This window comes from Phalangium opilio, unplaced genomic scaffold, assembly GCF_054372755.1.
Source record: "Phalangium opilio isolate 3A_F unplaced genomic scaffold, DU_Popi_V2 ptg000217l_1, whole genome shotgun sequence".
NCBI lineage: Eukaryota > Metazoa > Arthropoda > Arachnida > Opiliones > Phalangiidae > Phalangium > Phalangium opilio.
Genome location: NW_028324218.1, coordinates 1098292 through 1125958, shown reverse-complemented (window position 1 = coordinate 1125958; position 27667 = coordinate 1098292). Strand labels below are relative to the sequence as shown.

The window sequence follows — 27667 nt, the reverse complement described above, 5'->3', positions numbered from 1 at the left end:
ATAGCCTTAATTGCCCCGGGGATTTTTAAAAAATAGCCCAAATTGCCCGGGGATTTTTAAAAAATAGCCCAAATTGCCCGGGGATTTTTAAAAAATATCCCAAATTGCCCGGGGATTTTTAAAAAAATAGCCCAAATTGCCCGGGGATTTTTAAAAAATAGCCTAAATTGCCCCGGGGATTTTTAAAAAAATAGCCCAAATTGCCCGGGGATTTTAAAATATAGGCCTTAATTGCCGGGGGGGATTTTTAAAAAAATAGGCCTTAATTGCCGGGGGGGATTTTAAAAAATAGGCCTTAATTGCCCGGGGAGATTTTAAAAAATAGGCCTTAATCTGAACATTTGCCAACACGTCAGTATGTCGCGACTCAACCTGAACAGTCTGGTCAAACGCAGCAGCATTCCCGAGCTCAAGCCCTCAGCAATGTGGGCAGGTGGTCACGATTTGGATGTTCATAGGATGGATTCGTTGGGTTAAGAAAGTCTCTCTCAAACATGAATAAAGTGTCCTTAAAAATTTTTCCTTTTTGTTATTTTCACTAAATTTTTCTATTCCATATAAATTTTATTCAATTGTCATTACGTTCCTAATAAATATGATATTTTGAAATTAATTCCGAGTGTTTTTAGTTTATTTAATGATAGAATCTACTTGTAAACGTTTTAGCCAATAGACAGTTTAGTGCGTTTGTACTTCCCGCGAAGGCCAATCAAAAAATTCCTCTAATTAATTAACCTATGCTAATTACAGAAAGAGAGAATATGAATCGCAGCTTTTAACCTCGGCGCTTTATTACGTGGTAAATTAAATCAAATCATTTAGGAAACATTAATTAGTTATCAAATTAATTAATTTAGGGTGCTCAACTTGAAAGAAAAACGGCTGAAGAAAGAATGCGTCAAATATCTCCTCAAGCTCAAACGTTTCTTTCAAGGCAACTTCCAAACGTTTAAATATACCAAGTGTTGCCACAAGGTAAATTCATTTCTTACCCACGCTTGTCGTCTTCTTTGAATATTAAGAGCAACTATGCCAATTCCTACGTTAAAAAAAAATTATTTACCGCATGGTCTTTTGAAATCAAACCCTTTTTCTAATTAATATCTGGATTTAATTAATTTTACCAAAAATAATAAGCAAATCCCGCAATGTTGCATGATTAATTTTAGAACTATTTTTACGCGAGCAATTAAAGACTAAATTATACAAATTTTATATAGTAATTTTAAGGTTAAATTAGTTAGTTTAATAATTTTTTTTAAGGAAATATTTATATAAACTTTAAAGTTCCAACTTCTCCCCCTGAAAACTGTTAAATTAATTGCGTCAAAAGTAAATAAAAACAAGTGTAAATAAGATGAAACAACAATTATTCTCACCCAAAATGCCTTTTTATCCCAGGGTTTTTGGCCAACATCAATTATGGGTTGCGCTGGTCCAATAATGGTCTTTCCAAGTCCATCACCTTCATTCCAACTTTGTTCCTTCATAATGCGTCTACCGAAACCCTGCAAGAACGTCAAAAAGGGTAAGTACGCAATTCCTTACCAACACTCTTCTTGGTACACTCACTTTCGCGTATCGTTCGAAACCACCAATTTTGCCCGTATCGCGTTGAAAATCGTTAGTGCCACTTCTTAAACTAGTTTCTTGCCTCATGGCCTTTGGCGTCTTTGTCACCAGCGCCTTAAGAAGTTAGGAAATATTTCTTGGACTTGTGATTGGATCTTAATTTACCTTGTTCGTAATAAATACTCATATCGACGTCATCGGCAGTTTTTTCATCAAACAATACTGGGCATCCGTGTAGGAAAGCAAACCAGATCCACCTTTTTCCCATTTGAGTTCAATCTCTTCTTCAAAGAGACGCTCTTTGGCGCGCTCTTGACTGCGTGTTACGTCATTATGTAGGCTTTCGTGACGTTCCCATTCTTTGCAAGTATCATTGTCGTCGTCACTCTGCCATTTATAAACTTATGGAAGCCTCAAGTAGTTACCCCTGATTGGCTAATATCCTCTAGCGGCGGTTCATCCTCTATCGGTTGTTGTTTCCTGTCCACGAACTTATCAGTAATTAGATGCAGGCTTGGAAATAAGGTTTATTTCTGAACTAGTCCTCCGGACCAGTGACCCCTGATGTCTTAAATACGAAACTGGTCCCAATTTAATTTTCTACTGGTCCCAGGACTTGTGGTCGTTCTCTCTTCCAAAAAAATCTCCCTCGGCTTAGGGTTGTATACACAACTGGACTCCTCGAGTCGAAATTTATGTTAAAATGAAAATAATTAAAGAGGTCCCCATAGCAATTTTTAATAAACTAGTCATTGGGAGCAGTGACCCGCGCGTTTTGAATAAAAAAAGTGCTCCAAGCTATTAATAAACTGGTTTTTGAGATGTCCCCTCGATGTCCTGACGAACTCGTGTTTTCCATCTTGGGTACTTCCTGTCCCATTCTCGGCTGTCCACTTTGGTCCATAATCGAATGGTACACTACTGTACTTTTGTTTGGCCCTCGATCGAGGGAATTCCAAGCCCAGTTTCCCAATTACCGAAGAAGGTAATCGGCATTGACGTATTAGATCCATGAAGACTTTAGTCGGGGTACCAACGTTTCCATTGGGCATACCAATAGGCGGGTGCATTTCAATTATAGTTTTTTAAAATAGGCATTTCACAAATATTACTTTTAAGCCCCATGACTCGAGTGCAAAATACGGCTAATAAGGAACTCCCATACTTTGATGATCCAAATATATTTGATCCGCATATACAACATTTTAAACACCAGTATAAAAACCTTAGAGTTTCTAATACAATTAACGATTTATATTAGAATGATATCAAAAATAAAAGGGAAGACCGTTTCTTCATTTTTTGTTTGCATGTACTCCCGAGTGTTGCGGGTTGAAGTTTTACAGGCGCCCATAGGAAATATATGGAGTGAATTTCCCCTGGATGTCGGCTACCATTCGATTATTACGTTCATTTGAAAGTAAGAATATTACCAGTATTTTATCGACAAATAATGTTATATAATATTAGAAAAATTAACCGTAATTAATTTTTAATTTGCATGATGTTTCTAAAAACCGTATTTTCGTGGATTTCTCGCGATTGTGGTTCGTGAGAATGACTTATATGCAGCCCTTAGCGGCTCAGCCCTGGTTCACAGTAATTGAATTGGGGTGATCAACTTCCATCACCAGCAAGTTTTCGCCATTGGTTTTCGCCTTCCAAAGGACCAAAGCAGGCTCTTCGGGAAGCAAAGGCTCAAATTGGTAAGGTTGAATATTGAATTCTTCCTGACCATCATCCGAATTCGAATTTTCCTCACTCGATTCGCGAATTTCAAACAATCCTATTTACAAACAACCAATGAATCATAGTCGCCTTATCGACGTCACTACGGGGAAAACAAGTTGGCCGGTATTCCGCGGTTGGTTTGAATTTCAAAATATCTAAGGTACTTTTCTTAATTTTAAACGTTTTAATTCGATTTTTTTTTGGCACACATAATTTTAGGCACATTTTTTTTACCTAAAACTGCCCTCATCATGTACTAGTCGGAAAACATTGAGAGTATCCCTTTAATATTTTATTTTGGCCTATTTTCACCTACTTTGATTGGATTAGAATAAAAATTAATTGACCTGACTTTTTTATGAAACGTTTCTCCGAAAATTTGGATTCCCTTAAAAAACTGGAAAAGGAGAATGTTTCTTATGTTGAAAGGAATTTAAAATTAGAAGAAGTAAGATCCTTAATATTTTATTTTGGCCTATTTTCCCCTACTTTGATTAGATTAGAATAAAAATTAATTCACCTCACTATTTTCGAAACGTTTAAATAGGAATTAAGCAACTGCTACAAGTATTTTTTTATAAGGCGCGAAACGAAGACCTACGCGCCATTCATTACGTCACGTGCAAAGGTCACGTGGGATAAAACGGGTGCCGCCCCGAGATACCTCTCTCACTGTCACTGAATAAAATAGTTCCCTTATTATTAGGTCATATTTGAATGATAAATCAGTAAAAATAGATTTAAAATTTATTATAAAAATCGAAACTTATCTCGTTTGTACGCAAAACTATGATGTAAATTAAATATCACGTGTAATTAGTTTTTTATAATAAATTATCTCGACCAATAGGAATAGAGTACCTCGCCTCCGTCGGCTTTCGCGCGCTGGGCAAGCTTTGCTTTTGTCTACAGACTTCAAGTTAAAGACATTTTTGGGGTGGCTTCGTCCGTAGCGGCTGTCAGTTCGTGGTGTAGTAGTTTATTTTTAGACGCCGGTGTTCAAGTGCGGCTGTCATTTGCGGCAAAACGACAGATATTCGTATAGGTTTTACCTGGTGTTGCGTTCTCTACCTTTTCGGCGCTAGTTACACCTGTCAGTTCAGACTAAACCAGTAAGCCTTGTGTAGCTTTATAGTGCATCGTACGGTTTTACCTGAAATAAACCTGCGCAACTTTACTTAGCATCATTGTGCGGTAAAATAAACCCCCAAACTACGGTTCATTATCCGTGAGTAAACCGTTTTTGTGTTTTTAAAAGGGTGTGCTTTGTCTCTAGACGCGTTTTTAGGGTTTCTTTTGTACGGCTTTTTGGCAAGATTGATTCATAGGTACGTGAGAACAATGTCAAAAATTAGGTTTAGCTCTTAGCCCTAGACATTGTCTCTTATCCCCTCGTGTTATGACCCCCCCCCCTTTGTCAAAGACCTTGGATATAATATTGTAGGCCTGCAATAGGTAAAAATATAAAGTAGGAGGAGCTAATTGAAAAATATAACAAATTGTCACGAGTCAAGTTCAAAGTCTGGAGAAATGACGCTCGCGCTCAAATTCGTAAGATCTTGGAAAGAATGCGCGTGAGGAAATTTGTTTTCTTGCAATAAGATATTGTGAAAAAATTCTACATCCATGGCTTAACAATAAAAAACCAGGCTCACGTCACGTGCAAAATCGCGCGCAACTGTGATGACGATTTCTTATTTTTTAACAAGTTATATAATCACCTATTTTTTTTACGGTTTCCCAAAAACTTGGTGGGTACATGTACGCGTAAGGTGAACATCCGTTTCGACCAAACAACCCACTATTTAGGCCTAGCGAACTCTCATCAATTTTATAAGTTGCGTGTGTTGTTTTTTTATGCCAAGACTCGCCGAAGATATACTTCGTAATTAAGGAATTCCATTGGGGTATGAATTGGGAATATTTTTATTTTAGAATTTTTAAGTTAGGCTTAGAGAAATTGTCGATTTTTTTTTATGTTTTTAAATATTTGGCTTCATGAAAAGGTTTCTCAATGCTCCTAGGAGCGTATCAATACGCTTGGTTTTATCTGCAAGCGTGTGACACTGTCATTTGATTTACTTAAGATTCTAAAGATTAAAAAAAACCGGGGGAAATACTTAACTGTGTTGGGGCTAACGAAGGGTTTAAAAATTGTAACCGAGGGGCTACTCACTTCGGAATTGATAGTTTACACACATGGAGGATTCATACCATTTACACCAGGAGGCAGGGCTACCTTAAGGACAAAAGCAGACGGGTTTCTGTCCTCCAGGTAGCTTGGCCTTCTGGTGATTGGTGTAAATGAATCCTCCATGTGTGTAAACAAGTTATTAGTAGATGCAAATTATGAATTCATAGTGACAGACTAAAGTGTTTTGCTTTTGTTACTTCCATTCAGATTGGACAAAATGCGTGATATCATTCTTACAAAATATTTTTAAATGATTATACCCCCAAGAACATTTGAGAAGGGTTCTTTCGGGAACTGATGTAGTGTTTCTCAGTAGAACTATTGATACCCTTTAAAAGGGGAGGTTGGGCTACTTGGTGGACAAAGTGTAGTACCAAGTAGCCTAGCCTCCTGGTGTAATGGTATCAATCCTCCTAGTCTGAAAACGATGTTACAGTTATCATAACAGCCAAAAACTAGACGCTGAAATAGGCTAATGGCACATCATGTTATTGCTTCATACAGTCAAACTTGGAGCACTTTCCATGTTCTATAATTTAAGTAGACCTAATTTTACTTGAGTCATTCACTCTGTCAAATGAGTTCAGACCCACGACCTTTTCAAAAACCTTTTCATTAGCTTATTAAACCAATGTATCGCTTCTGATTGGAGTGTATAGCCCCTCTTTTTTCTAAAGGAAATCTTGTACCTTTGAAAAATTTTGGGTTTTCTGGTTGGGTTTGTAGATGCTGCAAAATGCTTAGATTTATAAAAGGGAAAGGACATCAGCCTAGCGCTGAAAGGTTGTTGAAGTTACAAAAGGAGTTGTCTCAATTTTCAAAGGTATTGTGGTATTTTGAGGGGATTAAGTGATATGAAACTTTTTACTGAGAAATTTCAACAAACAGACCATAGCACACGGCTTCCCACATCGCCCAAGTGCATTAGCATGGGACCCGAAATTAAAATTAACGGCTATTGGTACCCGTAATGGGCAAATTAGGGTTTATGGGAAACCAGGTGTGGAATTTAGTAATCAACACGAAAATGAAGCTGCCGTTACTCGTATTCAGTTCTTGGAAAATCAAGTCCGTAGTCTATGTTTTAGTCTTTTAGCAATTCGGAGACTAGTTTTGTTATTAAATTATTTTTAATTGGACTTTAGGGAAGGTTAATTACCCTTCTTGATGATAGTACTTTACATTTGTGGCAAATTGATGTTAAAAATGATAAATCCGTCTTAATTGAAGTTAAAGAGTTAGAATTAGAGAAGCGGTAAGTTAAATTTTGTGGCTAGAAGACAGTAGTTGAAGTTTAAACATTACCTTTTACAGTAAGTGATATCTAGTTTATTAGGGAGAAGGTATCAGATGCCTAAGTATTCGCGCGCCATAGTCCCAGTCCCCCTTTCAAAATACAAAACGGGGGGGGGGGACGTAAAAGGAGGACGGACTATTTCGCCTCTCCTCAGTCGGAAAATACGTAATTTTCGTCATTCGCGTCGCGCTGACGTGCACGAGTTTTCAAGAACCAATGAGATGCTGGTTGTAATTTAGAGGCGGCGGGGATTAACTCCGGACCTACGTTTGTAATCCTGGAGTTAAAGCTGGAAATGTGCCGAATTTATACCTTCTCCCTAGTAAACTAGATATCACTTCTTGCCTTGAATCTATTTTTTTTTTTAATCATTATTCTCTAAATTTTCACAAGAACGTAATGTTAGTACAGAAAATGATTATTGTGAACGCAATATTTAAACTTCAAATTATTAGCTTCAGCTAAAATATTTTTAAGTATTTGGGCACTAATTAAAATATTTTAGGCTACAAAAAGTATCCGCGACTTGCGTACGGTCCAATAATGAGCAGCTATGGTTGGGAACCGAATCGGGCAACATTTACACTCTCGATGTATTGAAATTGAAGGTTCTTGAGGAAAAACTTATTTGCCAGGATGTAGTTATGCACAGGTATCTTATCCTTATCGTCCAGGACTCTTCAATAAGACTTAAACAAACGAACTTTCTAGCGTTCCCGACGACTTTAAAGTCAACCCTGGCGCGGTTGAAGCCATTTCGCAACACCCAGCCGATTCGGATAAGATTTTAATTGGTTATAATCGCGGTTTAATCGTCTTGTGGGATTGTACTAAAATGGCTGTTGAAAGTACTTTTGTGGGCAACCAACAGCAGTTGGAGTCCATTTCGTGGAGCAGGAATGGAAAGTCTTTTATTAGTGCCCATAATGATGGCAGCTATATTACGTGGGATGTTTCCGATCCATCCAAACCAAAGGAAAAGCCTCAATGGCCTTATGGTCCATTTCCTTGCAAATCCATCACGAAATTGGTGTTGAATGCTGGGGAAGACGGGTACAGTTGTTAATTATTGATCTATAAGTATTTCGGGTTGGGTTTTAAAGGTTATTTTAAATGAAATTAGGGATGATTTCATCGTATTTACGGGTGGTATGCCTCGCGCCAGTTATGGCGACCGACATACTTTGTCCATAATCGGTGGTGAAAAACACCAAGTTCTCGATTTTACTTCCAAAGTTGTTGACTTTTTTACGATAGATGATGATGGTAATATCAAAATAATCTCTTATTTAGCCGCCTATTAGTTAAAACTAATGACTTAAGTTAATTTTGCAGAATTAGGTAGCCCCAAAGCTTTAATAGCTTTAGCCGAAGAGGAGATAGTTGTAATTGATCTATTATCGGAAGGGTTTCCCCAATTCCGTCTCTCTTACCTATCCAGTCTTCATTCTTCCGCTATTACCTGTTGGCAACATTGTGGCGATGTACCCGAAGAGTTATGGAATAAAATTGTCGAAGCCAGAAAGAAACAGACTGCTGATGAACAGCGGGTAACTTTCCTACAAGCTCTTTCAGACGATAAAAATTCCCGTTTGGAGACGGAATTAGAATTACAAAATAATCCAAGTTCTTCGAATTCATCCGAGATGGACTCTATGGAGGATATCCTAGACAGTCTTATAGTTTGGGTAAGTCTTGGCTTTTTGTTAATGCAAGGAAGTTGAAGGAAGGAAGATTAGAATGGCCCTTTAATAATAAGACCTGTATAAAATAATCTACCAGTTTTTGTGTGATTAATATGATCTCTTCCAAACTTAATAAATCATATACCAAATGAAAGCTCACGCCTTCCTCTATTCATTGCACACAGTGTGCGCAAACAATAATTAACATTAAAAAAACTAATTATATATATAGCAGTGCCAAAGGCTTTGCCGGGACTCGCTGTGATGATACACGCAGCGGCGCCGCACTTAACCAAACCAAACCTACCCTAAAATAACGTGTAAATTATGTAAAAATAAAATAATTTATGCGCAATGAATTTTGTTAAAATTACCTTAAATCATAGATTTTAGCTTTGGTTTGGTTTTATTAGGTTAGGTGCGTTTTGTATTTTTAAAAATGCGATTCTTTGATCACTGAAACTTCGAATGTTTGAAGCTATATTTATATTCATTTTTTGGTAACGGGCGTGCGTGTATCATCACAGCGAGTCCCGGCAAAGTCTTTGGCACTGTTAAATATATAATTAGTTTTTTAATGTTAATTATTGTTTGCGCTCACTATAATGGTGTGCAATGAATAGAGGAAGGCGTGAGCTTTCATTTGGTATATGATTTATTAAGTTTGGAAGAGCAGGGGCTATTCTTAAATTTTGCCAAACTGATCACATATTGATTAGAAAATATTTAAAATTAAATCCCTTATTAGATCAAATCATTCCAAGTTCAAGCGCCTCACAGCACCGCTTTTGAACTGTCCGATGGAGTAGCACTGGCACAGGTGCTGGCTCAAATGTAAATACACGTTAGTGCTTGCTTAAAAATATTCAACTTTTCATATAATCCTCTTAATAAACTACAGTGAGCCAAAATATTTCAATTCCAATTGGCTTGTTCGCATCAAAAAGGCCTCTTTTTTTAATAGCAAAATCAAGGTTTGTTTTAAATACTCTTTATAATAGTAACTGAGAAATAATAATTTTAAACCGTTTTATTTAGCGAGGAAACCTAATCGAAATTCTCAGCCGCATCCATCGCTATAACATGGAGTCATTGGGAAATGAAATGTTGAGTCTGCTCGAGCCAAATGTCAATGAAATTGTTAAGAAACAAGATCCCACGGAGTTTACCTGTTTGTTGCTGCTCGTATTAGGATGTGCAATAAATTGCTCTAACAAAGAAATTTACTTGGAAGCCATTTATGCTTTGGAGGTAAATGCCCGAGAAGTTGTTATGAACGCCATCAAACAGGTATCGGATCTTTATTTTCTTCCCGAAAAATAACCGTGATTAAATAATAAAATAATTTAAATCCTTTAGCTTCACAGGACGGACCTCACGGAGGTGAACGAAATGATCTTCAACTTGATCATGAAGCAAGGAAAGTTGTCATGAACTTCACCTACTTTGATAATGCCAACTTCCTCCCTCCCCCAACCAATAATGATAAAGTTTAATTAAAAAATAAATTAACTAAGGGCGCATTTAATCTAACCGAATTTAAAAAGAAAGAAATTAACCGAATTTAATAAATTTTAAGCTTTGATGACGTATTTATCATTTTTTAATTCCATAATATAATTAGTTTTAAATTGGAAATAATTTAAAACTAATTAAAATTAAGGTAAGTATTTAATTTAATTTAATTGATGAATAAAACAACAAAGCTTAAAATAAACATGAACCCGAATTGCATTTTTGAAAGCGAGGAATAAATAATAAATATGTTTAATACGTGCGAAAGATAAAGAAACAATTTACAGACACTCAGACAAAAAATAACAATAATAAATAACAATTAGAACATTTTTCAACAACAACAACACGGCATTGTTGTTAAAATAACAGAACTAAACGAGCAACACACATACTGAAATAAATAAACCGAAATTATTGTGTTGGTGGTGAATTGAAAAACAGGTAAACAAACAAACAAACATAATAATAATATTAATATATAAACAACAAAAAATAATTAAAAATAAGGAATAAAAACGTTGATTACAAAATAAAAAAACTGTCGTGCCTGTTGTGTAATTGGAGGCTGAAAAATATTTTTTTAATGCTACTGACAATTTCTATGTCCCATTTTTGTGAGAAAGATAAACAAAAAATTTCCCCCCAAAAACAAACTAAAAAATAAAAACCATTCTTTTGTCGAAAAACAAAATATACCCCAAATTAATGTCTAACCCCTCAATCGGCCAAACTTATATTAATGATATTCATGAGATAATGACTTGGTTTATTCATTTTAGTTTGCAGGTACTCCCGAGTATTGCGGGTTAAAGTTTTACAGGCGCCCATAGGAAATACATGGAGCGAATTTCCCCTGGATGTCGGCTACCATTCGATTATTATGTTCATTTGAAAGTAAGAAAATAACAGTCAAATAATGTTATATAATATTTCAATAATTGACCATTTTTAATTAGTATGAGGTTTCTAAAAACCGTATTTTCGTGGATTTCTTGCCATTGTGGTTCGTGAAAATGACTTATATACAGCCCTTAGCGGCTCAGCCCTGGGCCCCAGTCTTGGAAATAGCACAGGTCCACAGGTCAAAAACCAGTTTATTAATTGCTCGGACCAGTTTTTTTATTCAAAATCCGGGGGTTACTGGTCCTTGGGACCAGTTTATTAATTGAGAATTTTTATGAAAATTCAGGAGGGACCAGTTTAAAAATTCTAGACATTATAAATTTCTACTCCATGGATATAGTCTCCTAGCCTTGACATTTTCTAATTCTTTCCTGCCCACTCGATCACGCTTTGGCTTCACACGCTTTGCTATAGATTATAGAAGCCCCTCCACACAATGTTTTTCCTATGTAAAAGCGCGTGTTGGTAATTTTGAGCTTTTTCGCTCGAAAAATCCAAGGAGCCAGCTTTTAACATGACCGGCTATGGGAGGAACACCGTTATTTTGCCATAATTTTGAAACTATTGGTGCAAACCTCTTGAAATTTTAAAGAGATGTGAAAAAACAACGTTTGCTATGTTTTGGAAATTTTGAAAAGTTTCCCTTCTTTTTTTTGTATAAATATTAGAACGAAAATTAGCCCTACTTAAAGGGCTTGGTCTTGGAACGGTTTAATAAGTTTTTCCGTTTCACTTGTTCGAATCTCTTAAAATTTTAGTGAGAGGCACATTGAACGGTTTTAAGTTATGATGCAAAGTTTCAAAGTTTTCAAAGAAACAATTCACTTCCAAAAAATTCATTAAAATTGTGCTTGTGCATAATCCTACAACCTATTTAGTCGCTTAGGGAAATTTTAGGAAAAGGACTATTCGTTTTAAAAGTTCGAAATTTTCCACAATAATTTAAAAACTTTAAATATGCCTTTCACTAAAATTTCAAGAGACTCGAACCAGTGAAGCTGAAAGAAACAAATTTAAACTGTTTGAGACTAAGCCATTAAATTATGGTTCATTTTCGTTTTAATGTTGTTACAAAAAGCTTTGTAAGAGAAAAACTTTGCACAAAAATACCAAACATTATTTTGCAAATCTCATTAAAATTTCAAGAGATTTCAACCAGTATTTTCAAAATTAGGACGGAAATGTTAAGAGTTAACTCTGATTTTTGACATAATTTTGCATCTATAGCCCGATCGAGTGGGCTGTGCGTCAACGAAATACTCCCTTAATTTTTCAATAGGATTAGTAAAAAATAAATTAGGGATAGGGTCACTGGTCCCAAGGACCAGTTTAATATTGTAGACGCTGGGGGTCACTGGTCCCGAGGACTAGTTTCAAAAAAATCCTTATTTCCAAGACTGAGCCCTGCAGGTTGAACACTTGAACCAAAGAGAATGTAGGGGAGGAGTGGAAGCTCCCCCGCTTGGTCAGGGCCGGAAATAAGCACAGGACACTGGACATTGTCCAATAAAATTTTAAAATGTCCAAAAAATTTTTAAAAACTAAGGGGGTCACTGGACAGTTTGACCAATAAATTTACCGAATTTTTGATAGCTTGGCTATGGAGAAGCGACACTATTTTTGCAAACTCAGTGGACAATGTCCTATAAATTTCTCATTCAAACAGGGGGTCACTGGACACTTGTCCCATAAAAAAGTTTTCTTATTTCCGGCCCGAGGGAGTTTCCGGCTCAGTCGCGCCACCTACGATTCCGTAAATGTCTCAAACGGAAATGCCTCGGTACTGCGCATTGAAGATGCGCGGTAGAAAAGAGCCTCTTGATTTTCCCCTCTTTCCACTCCTCCCCTATATTCTCTTTGCTTGAACTTTGCACAGTAATGGCCGCCACCGCCACGCCAAGTTATTAGCGCTATTTTTAGAGTTTGTTTAGCCTTTTAATTAATTTTCATTAATTAGATCAGTTTTTATCGCGTTTATTCCGGATTAAGGGTAAATATACATCACTATTTTATTGGTTTTTAATGTGTTTGATAAGCGATTACGATTAGATGGCTGTTATCACTCAGCCAAAAGCGGTTGACTAACCAAGGCTTAGTGAAGCAAAGATTTTCTGATTGGATTTCTTATCATAAAATAGTGTGTTACCACGAACTTTGTAGTGACGTCACGTGCTCTTATCTTATTTTCAGGCGACCATATTGGCAGTCGCGAGGTCGTCAGCTTGGGCAATACAAATTCGGGACCCAATATTGACGTCACAGTTTCCTCCCCCCCAGCTTCGCGGTAGCACACTATAGGGTTTAGGAACAAAAGAAGGGTGTATCGCCAGTCTAAACTTACAAACGTTTAACAATAATTTCTTAAAAAAATGCTTAGAAAAACGCATGTTCGGGATATTTTAAAGTACGGCACCGAGGCGGTTAAGTCCGATGTTTTGATGAAAAACTTTGTTAAACCTTTAGACCACGATAAAATTCAGGTAGAAAAACACGAATATCATTTGCGTAAAAATATCCATATCGTTGGATTTGGTAAAGCCGTAACTGGTATGTGTAGTGCCTTAGAGAAAGTTGTTAGCGAACATTTGATGGGTGGGATTATATCTGTTCCAATTGGAATGAAACAAAGCTACATTGTTAATAACCCCGAGAGCAGAATTGAAATTCACGAAGGCGATAAGAACAATCTTCCAGATAATGATGCCTCAAACGCTGCAAAATCAATTTACAATTGCGTTGAATCCCCATCACCAAATGATTTTAATCAGTGGTAGGGACGTTTAAATGTTTTAATTACGCTACTAGGGTCAGCAGCCCTAATTTGGAACAGCTCTAATTTGGAACACTTTTCTTAAAATGGTCATAACATAAGTTTGTGAGCTTCAAATAAATATTTTAAGGGCTTATTTGGAAGATTGAAAATCCCTCTATCCATATAACACGGCCTTAAGACTCTATCATAAAATCCAGAGAAGATACAAGCATAATTAGACAACCTCATATTTCGCATAATTTATTTTTTCCAAAATGCCCATGGGTCTCGGGACATAAGCTTTCACGGCCAATGGGAAAAACATAGGCTTACGAAAACAATTCCATTGAAAACTTCGGATCTTTCTCTTCAAATTAAACACTTTAAACGCCAGGTTAGGCCTAAAAATTATTGAGAAAACTCGAATTGAAAATATGTCCTCATTTGCCTAAAATGGAACACCCCGAAACACGAAAATTTACTCTATCTTTTTACTTCCATAACTAATGTTTTACTCACTAAAGGACAACAAAAAAGACCTTAGAAGATGCGTTGATTCATTACCTGCTTAATAATTTTGGTCCCGTAAGCGTAGATTAAGATGCAAAAAAGATACGGGAATTATTAGCCCAGTATCCAGATTTAGTCATAAACGTGATGCCAATTTTAGCTGATTTAGCATGTTTCGCCTAGTGATATTGGGTTTCAAACACCGTATCATGACTCACTTGATGTAAAATGAGGATTCGACACAATTACGCCACAAAAACTTAACAGTGTAGGTTACTTTGATCTAACTTTGTAATTATTTCACTCGAAATACCGTTAGAGTGCATTTAATTTACAATGTTTAACCGTAATGAACATGAGAGCGCGCCAATTTTTGGAGCTCTAAGCAGATGACACTCAGTGCCCTTTAAAATATATGTACAGGTATAAAAGGGTAAACGTTGGTCGCTAGATGGTCGTAGCACCGCTAACAAATTATATTTGCTTATTATTAGTTACAAAAACTCAGATTTTTTTGTATTTAAAATAGGGTGTTCCAAATTAGGACGGGGTGTTCCAATTTAGGACGGGGGCGTTCCAATTTAGGACGGACCGTTCCAAGTTAGGGCTGAAATCGACCTTTTCTAAAACTCATTTTGCAGGAAAAATATGCGTCTTTGCAATCTGAAAATGGGTGCAATCGATCGGCAATAATTCAAACTTATTGTATTGGTCTGCTTGTTCACTTCAGTAACTTATTTGGTACTGAAAAATCTCACTTTCCAAAGAGCTTGAGAAAGAGTTCCAAGATAGGGCTACTGACCATAGTTATTGAAATAGTAACCGTCTGGTTGTTATTTTATATTTAAAGACGGGGGGGATATGGCTTTGTTGCCATATCCCAATCCTCCAGTAACTTTAGATGATAAGTTACTGGCTACTAAGCTACTTACAAGTCGTGGTGCTGATATTAAGGAACTAAATTCAATTGGGAAACGTTTATCATTGGTTAAAGGCGGAGGTTTGAGCAAAATTGCGAAATGCCAAGTATTTATTTTATTACAAACCTGGAGAGCCTCAACTATTAAGCTGAGTGACCTAACTGATGTCAAAAAACAAATTGTAAAACTGGAAATGGAGAACTCTTCTTATGTTGAAAGGAATTTAAAATTAGAAGAAGTAAGATCCTTAATATTTTATTTTCGCCTATTTTCACCTAATTTGATTAGATTAGAATAAAAATTAATTGACCCGACTATTTTATGAAATGAAGAAAACTGCCCAGCAGGGAAATTTGAAACTAGGGCTATAAGGTCTGGGGGATATTTTAAAAAATAGCCCAAATTGCCCGGGGATTTTAAAAAATAGGCCAAAATTGTCCGGGGATTTTAAAAAGTAGCCCAAATTGTCCGGGGACTTTGAAAATAGCCCAAATTGCCCGGGGACTTTGAAAATAGCCCAAATTGCCCGGGGACTTTGAAAATAGCCCAAATTGCCCGGGGACTTTGAAAATAGCCCAAATTGCCCGGGGACTTTGAAAATAGCCCAAATTGCCCGGGGACTTTGAAAATAGCCTAAATTCCCCCGGAGCTTATAGCCCTACTTTTCAAATTTCCCCGGACTAAGTCTGCTCTGAGGTGGTTGCCTCAAGTATTAAAGAACACTCCCCTTTTCATTACTCTATTTATGGGGGAAAAACGTTTTAAACTTAGGCAAACGTATGGGGGAAAAACCTGTCGGGGAAATCGGTATTCCTTGCATGAACCCACTGTGAAATTAACTTTAAATCCTGTTGAAAAATGGCCGATTCAGACAACCCTGTCGGAAGGTCGCCCGCGGACGTGCCAGGGGTCAAAAACCACCCGAACCAGCCAGACGTCCAACGGACGTTATCGCAATTACCACTCCGGCCAGCCAATTCCCGGCGGTAGTTCGCCCCCCTGTTGCCCAACCCCCTCAACCAGCGGGGGCTGGACGCGCCCTCCATCGAGGAGGTGTGACGTCAGAAGCTAGATTAGATGGGGCCGCCTCCGCCTCGGTACAAGCCATAACCACTGGTTACAGTAACAGTTGGCAGTTACAGTTGGCCAACCGGGTGGACGTGGCGCCATGAGAGGACGCCCACCCGCCAAGGACGAGGTTCATTGCCGACCCCCGAGCTGCCTTGATAAAAGGGGAACCGATCTACTAACCAACTACGCCAAAGTCACGTCCGCCTTTGGGTCTGACTTCATCTTCTATCAGTATCGCGTGGACTTTAGTCCGTCAATTGAATCGTCAAAAATGCTCTTTGATCATTTGGACGTCATTGGACGAAGTTTCGTTTTTGATGGCATGGAAGATCTGAAAACCACCACTACTCGTCTTCCAAAGGATGTAAGTAATTGGAAATTTCGGGGCATTATATGGGGGAAACGTGGAAAATTCGGGGCGTTATATGGGTGAGGTTTCTTTAATGGTTTTCGTTTGTGTTTAGGAGCTGATTTTATGGTCCAAATGCACAACGTACGACGAAAACATTCAGATTACCGTTAAGCATACTGGGGAGTTGAATGGGCGTCACCCTGAAGTGTTGCGTTTAACGAATACTCAGCAAAGAAAGAACTTTTTGCATATGGGCTTTGTCGCCATGGGTCGTAATATGTTTGATAAAGAAGCGGCGCTTCCAATTGAACAATACAAGTAAGAACCTTTTTAGTTTGCGGTGGCGACCTTGGGATTAGTTGTTAAGGTTGGTCTTGAATGGCCCGTTTTCTTTTCAGGATTGAGCTATGGCCCGGAGTCTTGACTGCTATTCGCGTGTACGAGAACAGCCTTTTGATGGTGGTCGACGTCATTCACAAGGTTGTTGTTTTGCAACAGCTTCGCCAACGTTACGCTAGAGATAAGAACAATTACCTTCAAAATTGCTCGAAGGAATTGGCCGGTTGCATCGTCAACAAGACTTACTCCTTGGATGATTTTGACAGCACCAAGTGTCCAAAAGTATCACTTTCGAAACGAGGAAGACCGCATTGATCAGTTACGTGGAGGACTACAAGAAGGTGAGGAATTCTCAAAGCAGGCTTTATAATAAGGTTCATACAAGTCGGGGGAAAAAAACTGAGAAATTTATGGGGAAAAACGTGGTTTACGCGGGGGCGAAGAACGTGGAAAAATTGGGGCGAAAAAAACGCGGAAAAATTGGGGCGAAAAAACGTGGAAAAATTGGGGCGAAAAAACGTGGAAAAATTGGGGCGAAAAAACGTGGAAAAATTGGGGCGAAAAAACGTGGAAAAATTGGGGCGATGAAACGCGGAAAAAATTGGGGCGATGAAACGCGGAAAAAATTGGGGCGAAAAAAACGCGGAAAAAATTGGGGCGATGAAACGCGGAAAAAATTGGGGCGATGAAACGCGGAAAAAATTGGGGCGATGAAACGCGGAAAAAATTGGGGCGATGAAACGCGGAAAAAATTGGGGCGATGAAACGCGGAAAAAATTGGGGCGATGAAACGCGGAAAAAATTGGGGCGATGAAACGCGGAAAAAATTGGGGCGATGAAACGCGGAAAAAATTGGGGCGATGAAACGCGGAAAAAATTGGGGCGATGAAACGCGGAAAAAATTGGGGCGATGAAACGCGGAAAAAATTGGGGCGATGAAACGCGGAAAAAATTGGGGCGATGAAACGCGGAAAAAATTGGGGCGATGAAACGCGGAAAAATTGTCTGAATAACTCAAATGGGGTGTTATTATTAGACGACTCTGAAGAAGAAATATTTGAAAGTATGTTTGTTAATTAGTTTGTTCTTAATGTAAACTGGACCTTTGTATTGAATTTAATTCAAATTGTTTCAGATTAGTATAATTAAAGATCTCAATTAAATTAGGTCTAATTTACCAATATTTATTCTAAAAGGGAATCACACTTTTAGGAAAGGTGGAAAATGGCTTGTTGATATTATAATCTTAATATCACAATTAGGTAACATTAATAGAACTTTCTCCTTGTTCTTTTTGGGTGACATGCGGTATTTTTTATCTATTTCTATAAAAATTGGGGCGATGAAACGTGGAAAAATTGGGGCGATGAAACGTGGAAAAATTGGGGCGATGAAACGTGGAAAAATTGGGGCGATGAAACGTGGAAAAATTGGGGCGATGAAACGTGGAAAAATTGGGGCGATGAAACGTGGAAAAATTGGGGCGATGAAACGTGGAAAAATTGGGGCGATGAAACGTGGAAAAATTGGGGCGATGAAACGTGGAAAAATTGGGGCGATGAAACGTGGAAAAATTGGGGCGATGAAACGTGGAAAAATTGGGGCGATGAAACGTGGAAAAATTGGGGCGATGAAACGTGGAAAAATTGGGGCGATGAAACGTGGAAAAATTGGGGCGATGAAACGTGGAAAAATTGGGGCGATGAAACGTGGAAAAATTGGGGCGATGAAACGTGGAAAAATTGGGGCGATGAAACGTGGAAAAATTGGGGCGATGAAACGTGGAAAAATTGGGGCGATGAAACGTGGAAAAATTGGGGCGATGAAACGTGGAAAAATTGGGGCGATGAAACGTGGAAAAATTGGGGCGATGAAACGTGGAAAAATTGGGGCGATGAAACGTGGAAAAATTGGGGCGATGAAACGTGGAAAAATTGGGGCGATGAAACGTGGAAAAATTGGGGCGATGAAACGTGGAAAAATTGGGGCGAAAAAACGTGGAAATCGGTTTTCATAAAGTTGTATGAAATAATGGTATCTACGGTTTCTTTTTCTTGTTTTGTAGCAATACGATATTACCATTAGTGATCTTCAACCTAAAGAACGAGATTTTCGTTCGGACGCTAAAGACGTCGTTTATTTGATTCCTCAACTGTGCGTCATGACTGGTTTAACCGACATCATGAGAAGCCATTTCAATTTGATGAGGGAAGTGGCGACAACGACTCGTCCCGGACCTAGAAGCCGCGTTGAAATGGTCAAGAGCTTCATGAATCGCTGTCTTACCAACGCCAAGGTAAATTATTGTCAAATTTTAATTGGCGCGTCGCGTTCTTAACTAACTTAATTAACTATTCAGGTTAAAGAGGATATGGAAAAATGGGGAATAAGTTACGGAAGCGAACCATTGCAGTTGCAAGAAAAAATCATTCAAGGAAGGTCGGAGTTTTCTGCCAAAGACAGGGATTTTGGCAAGGATAATCCTCGTCACATGGACAAGTTCGCGATCATTTCGACCGAACGCGATCGTCCAAATTGCGACGAGTTGTATGAAACGTTCAAGATGAATGTCGCTGCTCCAAAAATGTAATTTTATTGATTTTTAATTAATAGTACTTGCTTTTAACTTGTAGTATTCGCGTCGCGGCTGCAAAAACTTTTATCTTACAGTACTTACTTTCCTATTTTTAAAATTATTATTTAAAATTAAATTTTATTATTAAAAGTGGAGAGAGAGAGAGAGTACTGACATTGAAGGTATGAAGTACTATATTTAAAAATATAATTTTAAATTATTTTAGAATGAGCGTCAGTGACGACAGAACGACGTCATTCCTCAACGAAATCAAAGAGGCGTTTAAGATGGGAGCCACCCTTATTGTGGCCATTGTGCCAAACAACAAAGAGGATCGTTATGACGCCATCAAGAAACTTTGTTGCATCGAATGCCCTGGTCATTATTTAATTTAATTTAATTAAATTAAATTAAGTTAACCACGTCAATTATTAACAATTTCAGATCCCACGGAGTTAGTGTGTTTATTACTGCTACTACTACGAAGCCATTTTTGGGTTGGAGGTAAATGCGCAACAAGTTGTTAAGAACGCGATCAAACAGGTATCGGATCTTTATTTTCTTCCCGAAAAATAACCGTGATTAAATAATAAAATAATTTAAATCCTTTAGCTTCTCAGGACCGACATCAGGGATGTTAATAAAATGACCGAATATCTTCAACTAGATCATGAAGCAAGAAAAAAATTAAACGCTCGATGTCAAGAGCTTGAAACTAATTTTGAAATTGTCCAAGATGAAAACAAAGCGTTACTCCTTGAACGTGAAGAGCTTCTACAAGATGCTAGGTTCGTTAGAGACTTTAGCAATTTATTTCTTAGACTCTTAATTCTTGATTAAACAAATTTAGCACTGTGGCTGGAAAACTCCTTCAACAAAAGAATCGTAGGCTTCATTGTTTACAAGAAGAAGTCTTCCACCTGGAAAACGCCATATATGAATACAAGGCGGAAGTCCAGGTTTTGAGGAAAGAACTGACAAATTTGCAACTGAAAAATGGTTAGTCGGGGTTATTTGAATATTAACATTTTAACCTTGCTTGTAGCCCCACTTTTCAAATAACCCCGGAGCTTGTAGCCCCACTTTTCAAATAACCCCGGAGCTTGTAGCCCCACTTTTCAAATAACCCCGGAGCTTGTAGCCCCACTTTTCAAATAACCCCGGAGCTTGTAGCCCCACTTTTCAAATAACCCCGGAGCTTGTAGCCCCACTTTTCAAATAACCCCGGAGCTTGTAGCCCCACTTTTCAAATAACCCCGGAGCTTGTAGCCCCACTTTTCAAATAACCCCGGAGCTTGTAGCCCCACTTTTCAAATAACCCCGGAGCTTGTAGCCCCACTTTTCAAATAACCCCGGAGCTTGTAGCCCCACTTTTCAAATAACCCCGGAGCTTGTAGCCCCACTTTTCAAATAACCCCGGAGCTTGTAGCCCCACTTTTCAAATAACCCCGGAGCTTGTAGCCCCACTTTTCAAATAACCCCGGAGCTTGTAGGGCTTATCAGCTCCGGGGGAAATTTGCCAGTAGGGCTTATCAGCTCCGGGGGAAATTTGAAAGTAGGGCTTATCAGCTCCGGGGGAAATTTGCCAGTAGGGCTTATCAGCTCCGGGGGAAATTTGCCAGTAGGGCTTATCAGCTCCGGGGGAAATTTGCCAGTAGGGCTTATCAGCTCCGGGGGAAATTTGCCAGTAGGGCTTATCAGCTCCGGGGGAAATTTGCCAGTAGGGCTTATCAGCTCCGGGGGAAATTTGCCAGTAGGGCTTATCAGCTCCGGGGGAAATTTGCCAGTAGGGCTTGTCAGCTCCGGGGGAATTTGCCAGTAGGGCTTATCAGATCAATAAGGGGAAAACTCCGGCCTATATGAACGACTTCCTTACTAAACAAACGGAAATGCATAACCATTCAACTAGATCCAGCAACAATAATTTCCACGTAGAAGACCTTCAAACAACATTAAGAAAAAAAAGTGCAAAATTTCGCGGTATAACCTTATGGAACAAGCTGCCCCAATATCTAAAAAACATTGAATCGATAACCCTATTTAAAAAAGAGTTAACTAAATTTTTAAAAACTTAAATGTATTTTTTATTCTATTTTAGTCTTGAGTTAATTTAAATTATAAGGACACCTTTGTAAACCAGATTTTATCTGAAAGGATTTCTCCGAAATAAAAGCCGTTATTATTATTTGAAAGTAGGGATGTAAGGTCCGGGGAAATTTGCCAGTAGGGCTTATCAGCTCCGGGGGAAATTTGAAAGTAGGGATGTAAGGTCCGGAAGAAATTAGCCTAAATTACCCGGGAATTTTTAAAAAATAGCCTAAATTACCCGGGAATTTTTAAGAAATAGCCTAAATTGGTGGAAAAGCATCGTAATCGAAATTTCTAATAATTGAGCTTTATTTTGCAGTTAAAAACCAGGGCATCGCGATACAAGACTGGAAAAAGATGATTTTACATTTTCTAAATTCAAAATTTCGAATAGTCCTTTGGAAACGCGGCGTCCGGCGAAAAGCCCACTGTGTCTGGACCCGCAGCCTTTAAACCAGAACATACGTCGGGAACATTATCAGATTCCTACTAAAGAGGAAATCGAAGCGGAATTAGCAGGCGCCAAATACTTTTCGAAGTTGGACGCTGCGTCTGGCTTTTATCAGATCCCACTAGACGAAAACAGTCGGTTACTGACGACGTTCAACACACCGAATGGGCGCTACTGCTTCACACGTTTGCCTTTTGGAATCTCATCGGCACCTGAAATATTTTACAAGGTGTTCAGTCAAATTTTTGATGGAGTCAAGCAAGCAAGCATGATGACGTTCTAGTATGGGGTAAAACTCGGAACGATCATGATCAACAGTTGCGAGAGGCAAACAATGGAAGGACCTAGTTGTAGCCGATGCTCTATCCAGATCGAGCTTGCCATTAACTCACGGCGACGCTACGCTATGTCAGATATTGATCTGACGAGCTCGAGGTTCACGTCAATTCCGTACTCAGGTCCCTACCAGTTAGTGACGCTATGTTAAAGCTCATCAAGGAAGAGACTAGTAAGGATCCCGTTTTAACGAGGGTTAGAGACCATATCAGAACAGGCTGGAAACCCCATATGCCACAGTGCACGCAGAGTTAACCTAAAAGGAACCCGCATGGTTATACCGACGTCGCTCCGGGAACGCATGCTGGACATAATCCATGATGGCCATCTGGGAATTGAAAAATGCAGACGCCGCGCCAGACAGGCGTTGTATTGGCCGAATATCAACGCTGATATTGAGCGTACTTGCAAGAGTTGCTCAACATGCGACAAGTATCAGTATACCCAGCCCCAAGAGCCGTTAATTATGCGCCCGTTGCCAATGGATCCATGGGAGCGCGTGGGCACTGATATATTTCATTATCAAGATAAGGACTATCTCGTCGTAATTGATGGCTATTCCAATTACCTGGAAGTAGATGACATTAAGTCACTTGGAGCCCCAACCATCATCCATTGCCTAAAGAAGCATTTTGGAAGGCACGGCATCCCACGGGAGGTTCTTTCGGATAACGTTCCGTTTGGCTCACAAGAGTTCCAGTTATTCTCTAAGGAGTATGGGTTCACGCACACCACCTCTAGTCCCAAATACCCGCAATCAAATGGGCTGGCGGAAAAGGGTGTACAAATTGCCAAACGTTTGCTCAAGAAAGCTAAGCAAGACTATGAGTTGGGTCTCTTAAGTTACCGCAACACTTCAACACGACCTTCAATGGTCATGCAATACAGGTTTACAGGTTTAAATTGTTCGCCGTACAATGGTACGCCCTTTTGAATCAGGGCGGCTCCCTAAAAGTGGGGGAGCGCAGCAGAAGTTAATATGTTAAACAATATGCGCGAATGTTACACTGTTTGTGGTGGCAGCGGGGGAACGGAAGCCTTGAGACCTACCGGTCCAGAAAATGCGGTATATATGAGTCGGGGTGGGCGCGTCGCCAGGCTTCGTTTTTGGTCCACCAGGTCGTGAGGATGGCCCGAACGGCGTCGTGGTCCCAAACGGAGCCCTCCAGACCCAGGACGACTTCCAACGGGCTACCACGATTGACACGGCGCCAATTGGAGGTCGCGGATGAGGCACACGTCTCTGGACACGCCATTAGGACCACAGATGCGACAGGTGCGCTGGTAATCGCCGAAGTCGGCGCGGCGGACACCCGTAAGCAGGGACCCCGTCCGTGCCTGGAAAAGGAGGCCTCCTCCGTGAGAGCCATCATAGCAGGCCTCCACTGAGGGATGCGCTTTAGCCCCGTAGTGCCGTAGGCTTTGCTTGGCGGAGATTGCGGAGCGCCACGTCCGTTCGGCGTGCTCGGTTGTTTCCCCGTCGACTTGGCTGGCCCAGGTGTCATAGGATGTTGCGTCACCCCTAGCGGTGCCGACCCCATATTTCCTATCCAACGCCGCGACGCGGAAAGTCCATGAGGTCTCTAGACCGTTGGCACGAATGGACTCGTACACTTGTTTGGCCAATCTGACTTGGGGGAGGAACTTTAGGCGGCCGAGGTACCTGAGTTTGGAACGAGCTTCTCGGGCCTCCATTGCAAAGGCCGATGGCAAAGTTCCAAGATAGGTCCTGACAACAAGAAACGTCTTTAATATGGAATAGGCCCTAAGCCGTTCGTATGCTATTTTTATAAATAATGTCTGATAAGTCCAAAAAGGGCGTTTTTGAGTTGAAAATGTCCTATTACATTTTGCAAGTAATTATTAGAATACTCTACAGGGGAATGTTCACTAGACGTGGTTTGGTGATACACAAATTTTCATGAAAATAAGTTTTGTTTAATTTTTTAAGTACAAGAATTAGAAATATACAAAAAACGGTATTTAACCAATGTTTTGACCAAAGTTGATCAAATTTGAACGTGAAAAAGTTAGATTTAGGCCTAGGATTGTTCTAAAAGGAGCTCATTTCAATCATTGATAAGGGGATTGTTGACCATTCTGTTGTCTTCTTCTGGTACACGTTCAGAATACAAACTTAAATGAAACCTAACTTAAGTTTTCGGGCGCCTCTTCTGGCATTACATCGCGCAATACATCCATTGCAGCACTAAACATATCACGTGTTATTTCCAAGTTAGCCTCATTCCAAGCAGTTGTCTGGAAAATGTATATATCATGATTAGCGATGAATTTAACGGCGACTTTTTTAAGTTTTTCCATTTCGTATTTTATTGCAATTAGCAGAATTTCTACGGCGTTTTCCCGGTTGATCAGTGTTTGCAGTCGGTCACCGCATATCTCTCGTAGATCTCTCATGAAAAAGAGATAGGCGGCGTGTATCAATGTTTGGCAAGTGTTGTCTATATTTGATGGAATTTTTCCGGTGTAGATGAAATATAGTAAATCGTAGACGGTGCGGACACCGTCGTCCAGCCTGTTAAGTTTTCCTTGGCTTCCTTCATGTCGCTTGAGAACATAGTTTTGAAATACTCGGATTTGGCTGCAAGTAGTAATTTGTGGCAGCCTGCAGTGGTGGGCAAATTCGCGAATTTTTCGATCATTCGCCGAATTCCCCCCCCCCCCTCGGCTTGGTAGTAAAACATCATTCGCGATTTGCCCAACACTGGACTACTGGCAGGGAAACTGTTCTTTTTTTATCACGCAGTCGCTAAGAAAGTTACCGTTCATGAAGTTATCAAGTTCAAGGGTGTTAGCATTTTTTTTAGTCGTTTAACTCTACGCTAGATGTCACTAGCGTTCCTATATTTTCTCAGTTGATTGTAAACCCCCACTCTCTTCCCCCCCCCCTCATTTTTTTGGTACGCGAGCCTAAGGTAAAACACGACTCACGAGGGTACTTTTTTTTAGTAGTCAGCCTGACTAGTGTGCCCCCCTATCCCAATTTTTTTTAGTAGTCACTGACTAGTGGGGGAAAAATTGGGGGTATAAAAACAAGATGGTAAGGTAATGTATATATTTGCTTTACCACTAAAGCACAGAAAACAGAAACGTGACACGTCTGAATGAAAGTAGGATTTTATTAATACCAGTTGAGTAAATGACTAAAGGGTCGTGGGATTCTCTTAATCTCTTCCCCCTGTCTTAAATTCCGTTCCTTTGCCGTTATATGAAAACGCGTATAGACTTGTCAAATGTTTAGCTCTATTAAAAATTATTTTGAGACGCATGGTTTACGAATATTTGGGACATTATTTTACTAGTCAAGTTGACTAGTGAGCCCCCAGATTTCGATTTATTTTAGTAGTCAAATGCCTTGACTAGTGCCTTATGTAGAGCCCTGATGGCGGGCCCTACAAACAGTATCAAGCAATGTTGCGCTATTAAAAATTGCGACAATTCTTTCTTCAGATTCCCAAAAGATTTAGTAAGGTAATAAATATTTATAATAGTAACAAAAATAGGTAAAAATTGGTTTTTGTTGTTAAATTATGATTTTGCCCTTTAGCCTAATATTTTTACCAACTAACCGTAGACCTGTATTTAAGGCAATTTAATTAAACTTATGTTTTACTCTATAATCAAAAATTAATTAAAAAATAGCTAAAATGTATCCAATTTAATTAATTTCTGTTTTACAAATAAAATGCTTTTACTTTTGTTCTTTCCCGATTTCACCCATAGATTTAATTAAAAAATTACAAGATCGAAAAAAAAAATTGTATCTTTTTTTATAAAAGTAATAAAAATATAGATATTTTATCTACCTTATATTTTATCTACCTATTGTTTATACCATAAGTTCATAAGATATGTTCTATAAGTTTGTCACTGGTTACTGAGAGCTTGTCATGAAGTGACGTAGATGAAACGTCATAGATTCTCGTAAAGCGACTCCTGGTTATGCGCTGTCAAAGGCTTAGTACAGACTAAATGGGAAGATGGACTGCAAAACCGCGTGTAGTCAATTCTCGCGTCGTTCTCGAACCAGCTCTCATTAAGTCTCTAGCATTACGAAGTATAGGAAGTTATGTTTATACCAACAAACGCAAAATCTCATTCATTTCGGGTCTCGTAAATAGGCCTATATAATGTTTAAATTGGTTTAATTTTTTATTAGTTCAGGTAAAAAATAAGCGGACAGTAGTTTTCCGTTCTCAACAGATTAATTTATGTAGATAATTTAAACGTTCGGTATAAGGGATTTCGACTCCATTTTGGTCAAATATAACTTTAAAAGAATTCATTAGGAATGTTTTACCACCCTAGCCTAATTAATACACGGTTTTCTTAAGTCTGCAATACCCTGTTTCCCATCTTTATACTCTCTTTTCGATACTAATACCCAATGTTACAACTTTCAGAACTTAAGTCGATGACGAAAAAAAGGAGTTGGTCCCTTGGAGTTGTATCGATATCCTTTGGTATTTTTTATATACTATCGTATACACGTTTTACCTTCATAGTTCCCTGTTTCCCAATACTAGAAGCTTAGCTGCAATGATGCAACAACTTCATGCAAGCTCTATGTTACAACTTTCAGAACTTGAGTCGATGGCGAAAACAAGGAGTTCGTCCCTTGGAGTTGTATTGTTATCCTTTGGTATTTTTCTGATACTATCGTATTCCCCCGTTTATCATCATAGTTCCCTGTTTTCTCGGCCCCTCGAGCCTTCTGCTGCCTTAGTCCGAGCCCTGTCACCGACCACCTCCTGGCTGGGCTCGCCGCCGACGGTGTCCCGCCTCTGTCACCTGCTTAAGGGGCGTTGCCGGGCCCGCTGGCCGATCCCGTATGCCTTGACGGCGGTTCCGCAGGTACCATTTGGGCACAGGGATGAAGGCAGGAGGGGGGCGCTGTAGAGGCCCCCTACGCGCCGGAGCAGCGCCTAATCAAATGCATTCTGAGTTCCCTGTTTTCTAATACAATGATGCAACAACTCCATTTGGTAATCTATGCACGCTCTATGTTACAACTTTCAGAACTTGAGTCTCTGTCGGAAACAAGGAGTTGGTCCTTTGGAGTTGTATTATTATCTTGTGAAATTATTCTTTTCATGACAATCAAGCTACAGATATAGCAGTGTAAGTTCATAATATATGTTCCATACGTTTGCCACTGGTTACTGAGAGCTGGTCATGAAGCGACGTAGTTCATAGATTCTCGTATACGGGACTTACGAGGTTACCGCCCCCTTTTCGGAGAGTTGTTCTGCCAAGGCTACGGAGCGCGTTCGACGACAGCGAATGTCAGCGCCCACAGAAGTACCTCTCGTAAATCCCGTATAGCGAGCCTGGCTTAGTACAGACTTATGG

At 39.2% G+C, this 27667-nt stretch overlaps 4 protein-coding genes and 1 pseudogene across 17 annotated transcripts; 3 read left to right on the top strand and 2 right to left on the bottom strand.

Annotated features, from left to right (window-relative positions):
- The first annotated feature begins 857 nt into the window (after nt 1–857).
- LOC149615449 (lethal(2) giant larvae protein homolog 1-like) lies at nt 858–10699 on the top strand. Of its 5 annotated transcripts, none has more exons than XM_089856317.1 (13): nt 858–975; nt 1402–1528; nt 6224–6320; nt 6386–6565; nt 6643–6752; nt 7300–7446; nt 7506–7847; nt 7918–8060; nt 8130–8482; nt 9228–9313; nt 9381–9453; nt 9518–9769; nt 9839–10699. In XM_089856317.1, exons 3-13 carry the CDS (start codon nt 6234–6236, stop codon nt 9911–9913), a joined length of 1848 nt encoding a protein of 615 aa, XP_089712443.1. In that variant the 5' UTR covers nt 858–975; nt 1402–1528; nt 6224–6233; the 3' UTR covers nt 9914–10699. The 5 variants fall into 5 exon arrangements, with proteins under 5 accessions (XP_089712443.1, XP_089712444.1, XP_089712441.1 ...); XM_089856316.1 differs by lacking the exons at nt 858–975; nt 1402–1528 and adding exons at nt 3366–3751; nt 3851–4531; XM_089856318.1 differs by lacking the exons at nt 858–975; nt 1402–1528 and adding an exon at nt 3146–3278.
- Nucleotides 969–1695, bottom strand: LOC149615451 (G patch domain-containing protein 3-like). The gene is made up of 3 exons (XM_089856319.1): nt 1573–1695; nt 1380–1508; nt 969–1309 (listed from the first exon to the last, which is right to left on the bottom strand). Exons 1-3 carry the CDS (start codon nt 1657–1659, stop codon nt 1271–1273), a joined length of 255 nt encoding a protein of 84 aa, XP_089712445.1. The 5' UTR covers nt 1660–1695; the 3' UTR covers nt 969–1270.
- Nucleotides 1756–2642, bottom strand: LOC149615450 (G patch domain-containing protein 3 pseudogene; annotated as a pseudogene).
- Nucleotides 10700–12456: 1757 nt separating the features above from the next.
- Nucleotides 12457–16154, top strand: LOC149615448 (glycerate kinase-like). Of its 8 annotated transcripts, XM_089856482.1 has the most exons (5): nt 12457–12890; nt 13278–13380; nt 13458–13670; nt 15013–15320; nt 15954–16154. In XM_089856482.1, the coding sequence occupies exons 3-5, from the start codon at nt 13598–13600 to the stop codon at nt 16152–16154; spliced, it is 582 nt and encodes a 193-aa protein (XP_089712608.1). In that variant the 5' UTR covers nt 12457–12890; nt 13278–13380; nt 13458–13597. The 8 variants fall into 8 exon arrangements, with proteins under 8 accessions (XP_089712608.1, XP_089712607.1, XP_089712606.1 ...); XM_089856481.1 differs by having other exon boundaries at nt 13278–13670; XM_089856480.1 differs by having other exon boundaries at nt 13091–13670.
- A 96-nt stretch (nt 16155–16250) lies between these two features.
- LOC149615447 (protein piwi-like) lies at nt 16251–26018 on the top strand. 3 transcript variants are annotated; one of them, XR_016375843.1, is made up of 8 exons: nt 17045–17185; nt 18910–19140; nt 19204–19430; nt 19646–19797; nt 19864–19962; nt 20032–20207; nt 20270–20418; nt 21827–26018. XR_016375843.1 is itself a non-coding variant. In XM_089856479.1 (4 exons), the coding sequence occupies exons 1-3, from the start codon at nt 16251–16253 to the stop codon at nt 17157–17159; spliced, it is 729 nt and encodes a 242-aa protein (XP_089712605.1). In that variant the 3' UTR covers nt 17160–17185; nt 18910–19048. The 3 variants fall into 3 exon arrangements, 1 of the variants encoding a protein (XP_089712605.1); XR_016375844.1 differs by lacking the exon at nt 21827–26018 and having other exon boundaries at nt 20270–20584; XM_089856479.1 differs by lacking the exons at nt 19204–19430; nt 19646–19797; nt 19864–19962; ... (1 more) ...; nt 20270–20418; nt 21827–26018 and adding exons at nt 16251–16517; nt 16618–16823 and having other exon boundaries at nt 16904–17185; nt 18910–19048.
- Nucleotides 26019–27667: the final 1649 nt, after the last annotated feature.

Coding starts and splice junctions, on each gene's coding strand:
- LOC149615448 (XM_089856482.1), top strand. CDS start 13,598: ATGATGCCTCAAACGCTGCAAAATCAATTTACAATTGCGTTGAATCCC. Junction 13,671..15,012: donor CCAAATGATTTTAATCAGTG/GTAGGGACGTTT, acceptor TTATATTTAAAG/ACGGGGGGGATATGGCTTTG. Junction 15,321..15,953: donor GGAATTTAAAATTAGAAGAA/GTAAGATCCTTA, acceptor TGGCCGATTCAG/ACAACCCTGTCGGAAGGTCG.
- LOC149615449 (XM_089856317.1), top strand. CDS start 6,234: ATGCTTAGATTTATAAAAGGGAAAGGACATCAGCCTAGCGCTGAAAGG. Junction 6,753..7,299: donor GAGTTAGAATTAGAGAAGCG/GTAAGTTAAATT, acceptor AAAATATTTTAG/GCTACAAAAAGTATCCGCGA. Junction 8,483..9,227: donor TAGACAGTCTTATAGTTTGG/GTAAGTCTTGGC, acceptor ATCCCTTATTAG/ATCAAATCATTCCAAGTTCA.
- LOC149615447 (XM_089856479.1), top strand. CDS start 16,251: ATGAGAGGACGCCCACCCGCCAAGGACGAGGTTCATTGCCGACCCCCG. Junction 16,518..16,617: donor CTACTCGTCTTCCAAAGGAT/GTAAGTAATTGG, acceptor GTTTGTGTTTAG/GAGCTGATTTTATGGTCCAA. Junction 16,824..16,903: donor CTTCCAATTGAACAATACAA/GTAAGAACCTTT, acceptor TTTTCTTTTCAG/GATTGAGCTATGGCCCGGAG.
- LOC149615451 (XM_089856319.1), bottom strand. CDS start 1,659: ATGAGGCAAGAAACTAGTTTAAGAAGTGGCACTAACGATTTTCAACGC. Junction 1,509..1,572: donor GTTTCGAACGATACGCGAAA/GTGAGTGTACCA, acceptor ACGTTCTTGCAG/GGTTTCGGTAGACGCATTAT. Junction 1,310..1,379: donor GGGATAAAAAGGCATTTTGG/GTGAGAATAATT, acceptor TTAATTTAACAG/TTTTCAGGGGGAGAAGTTGG.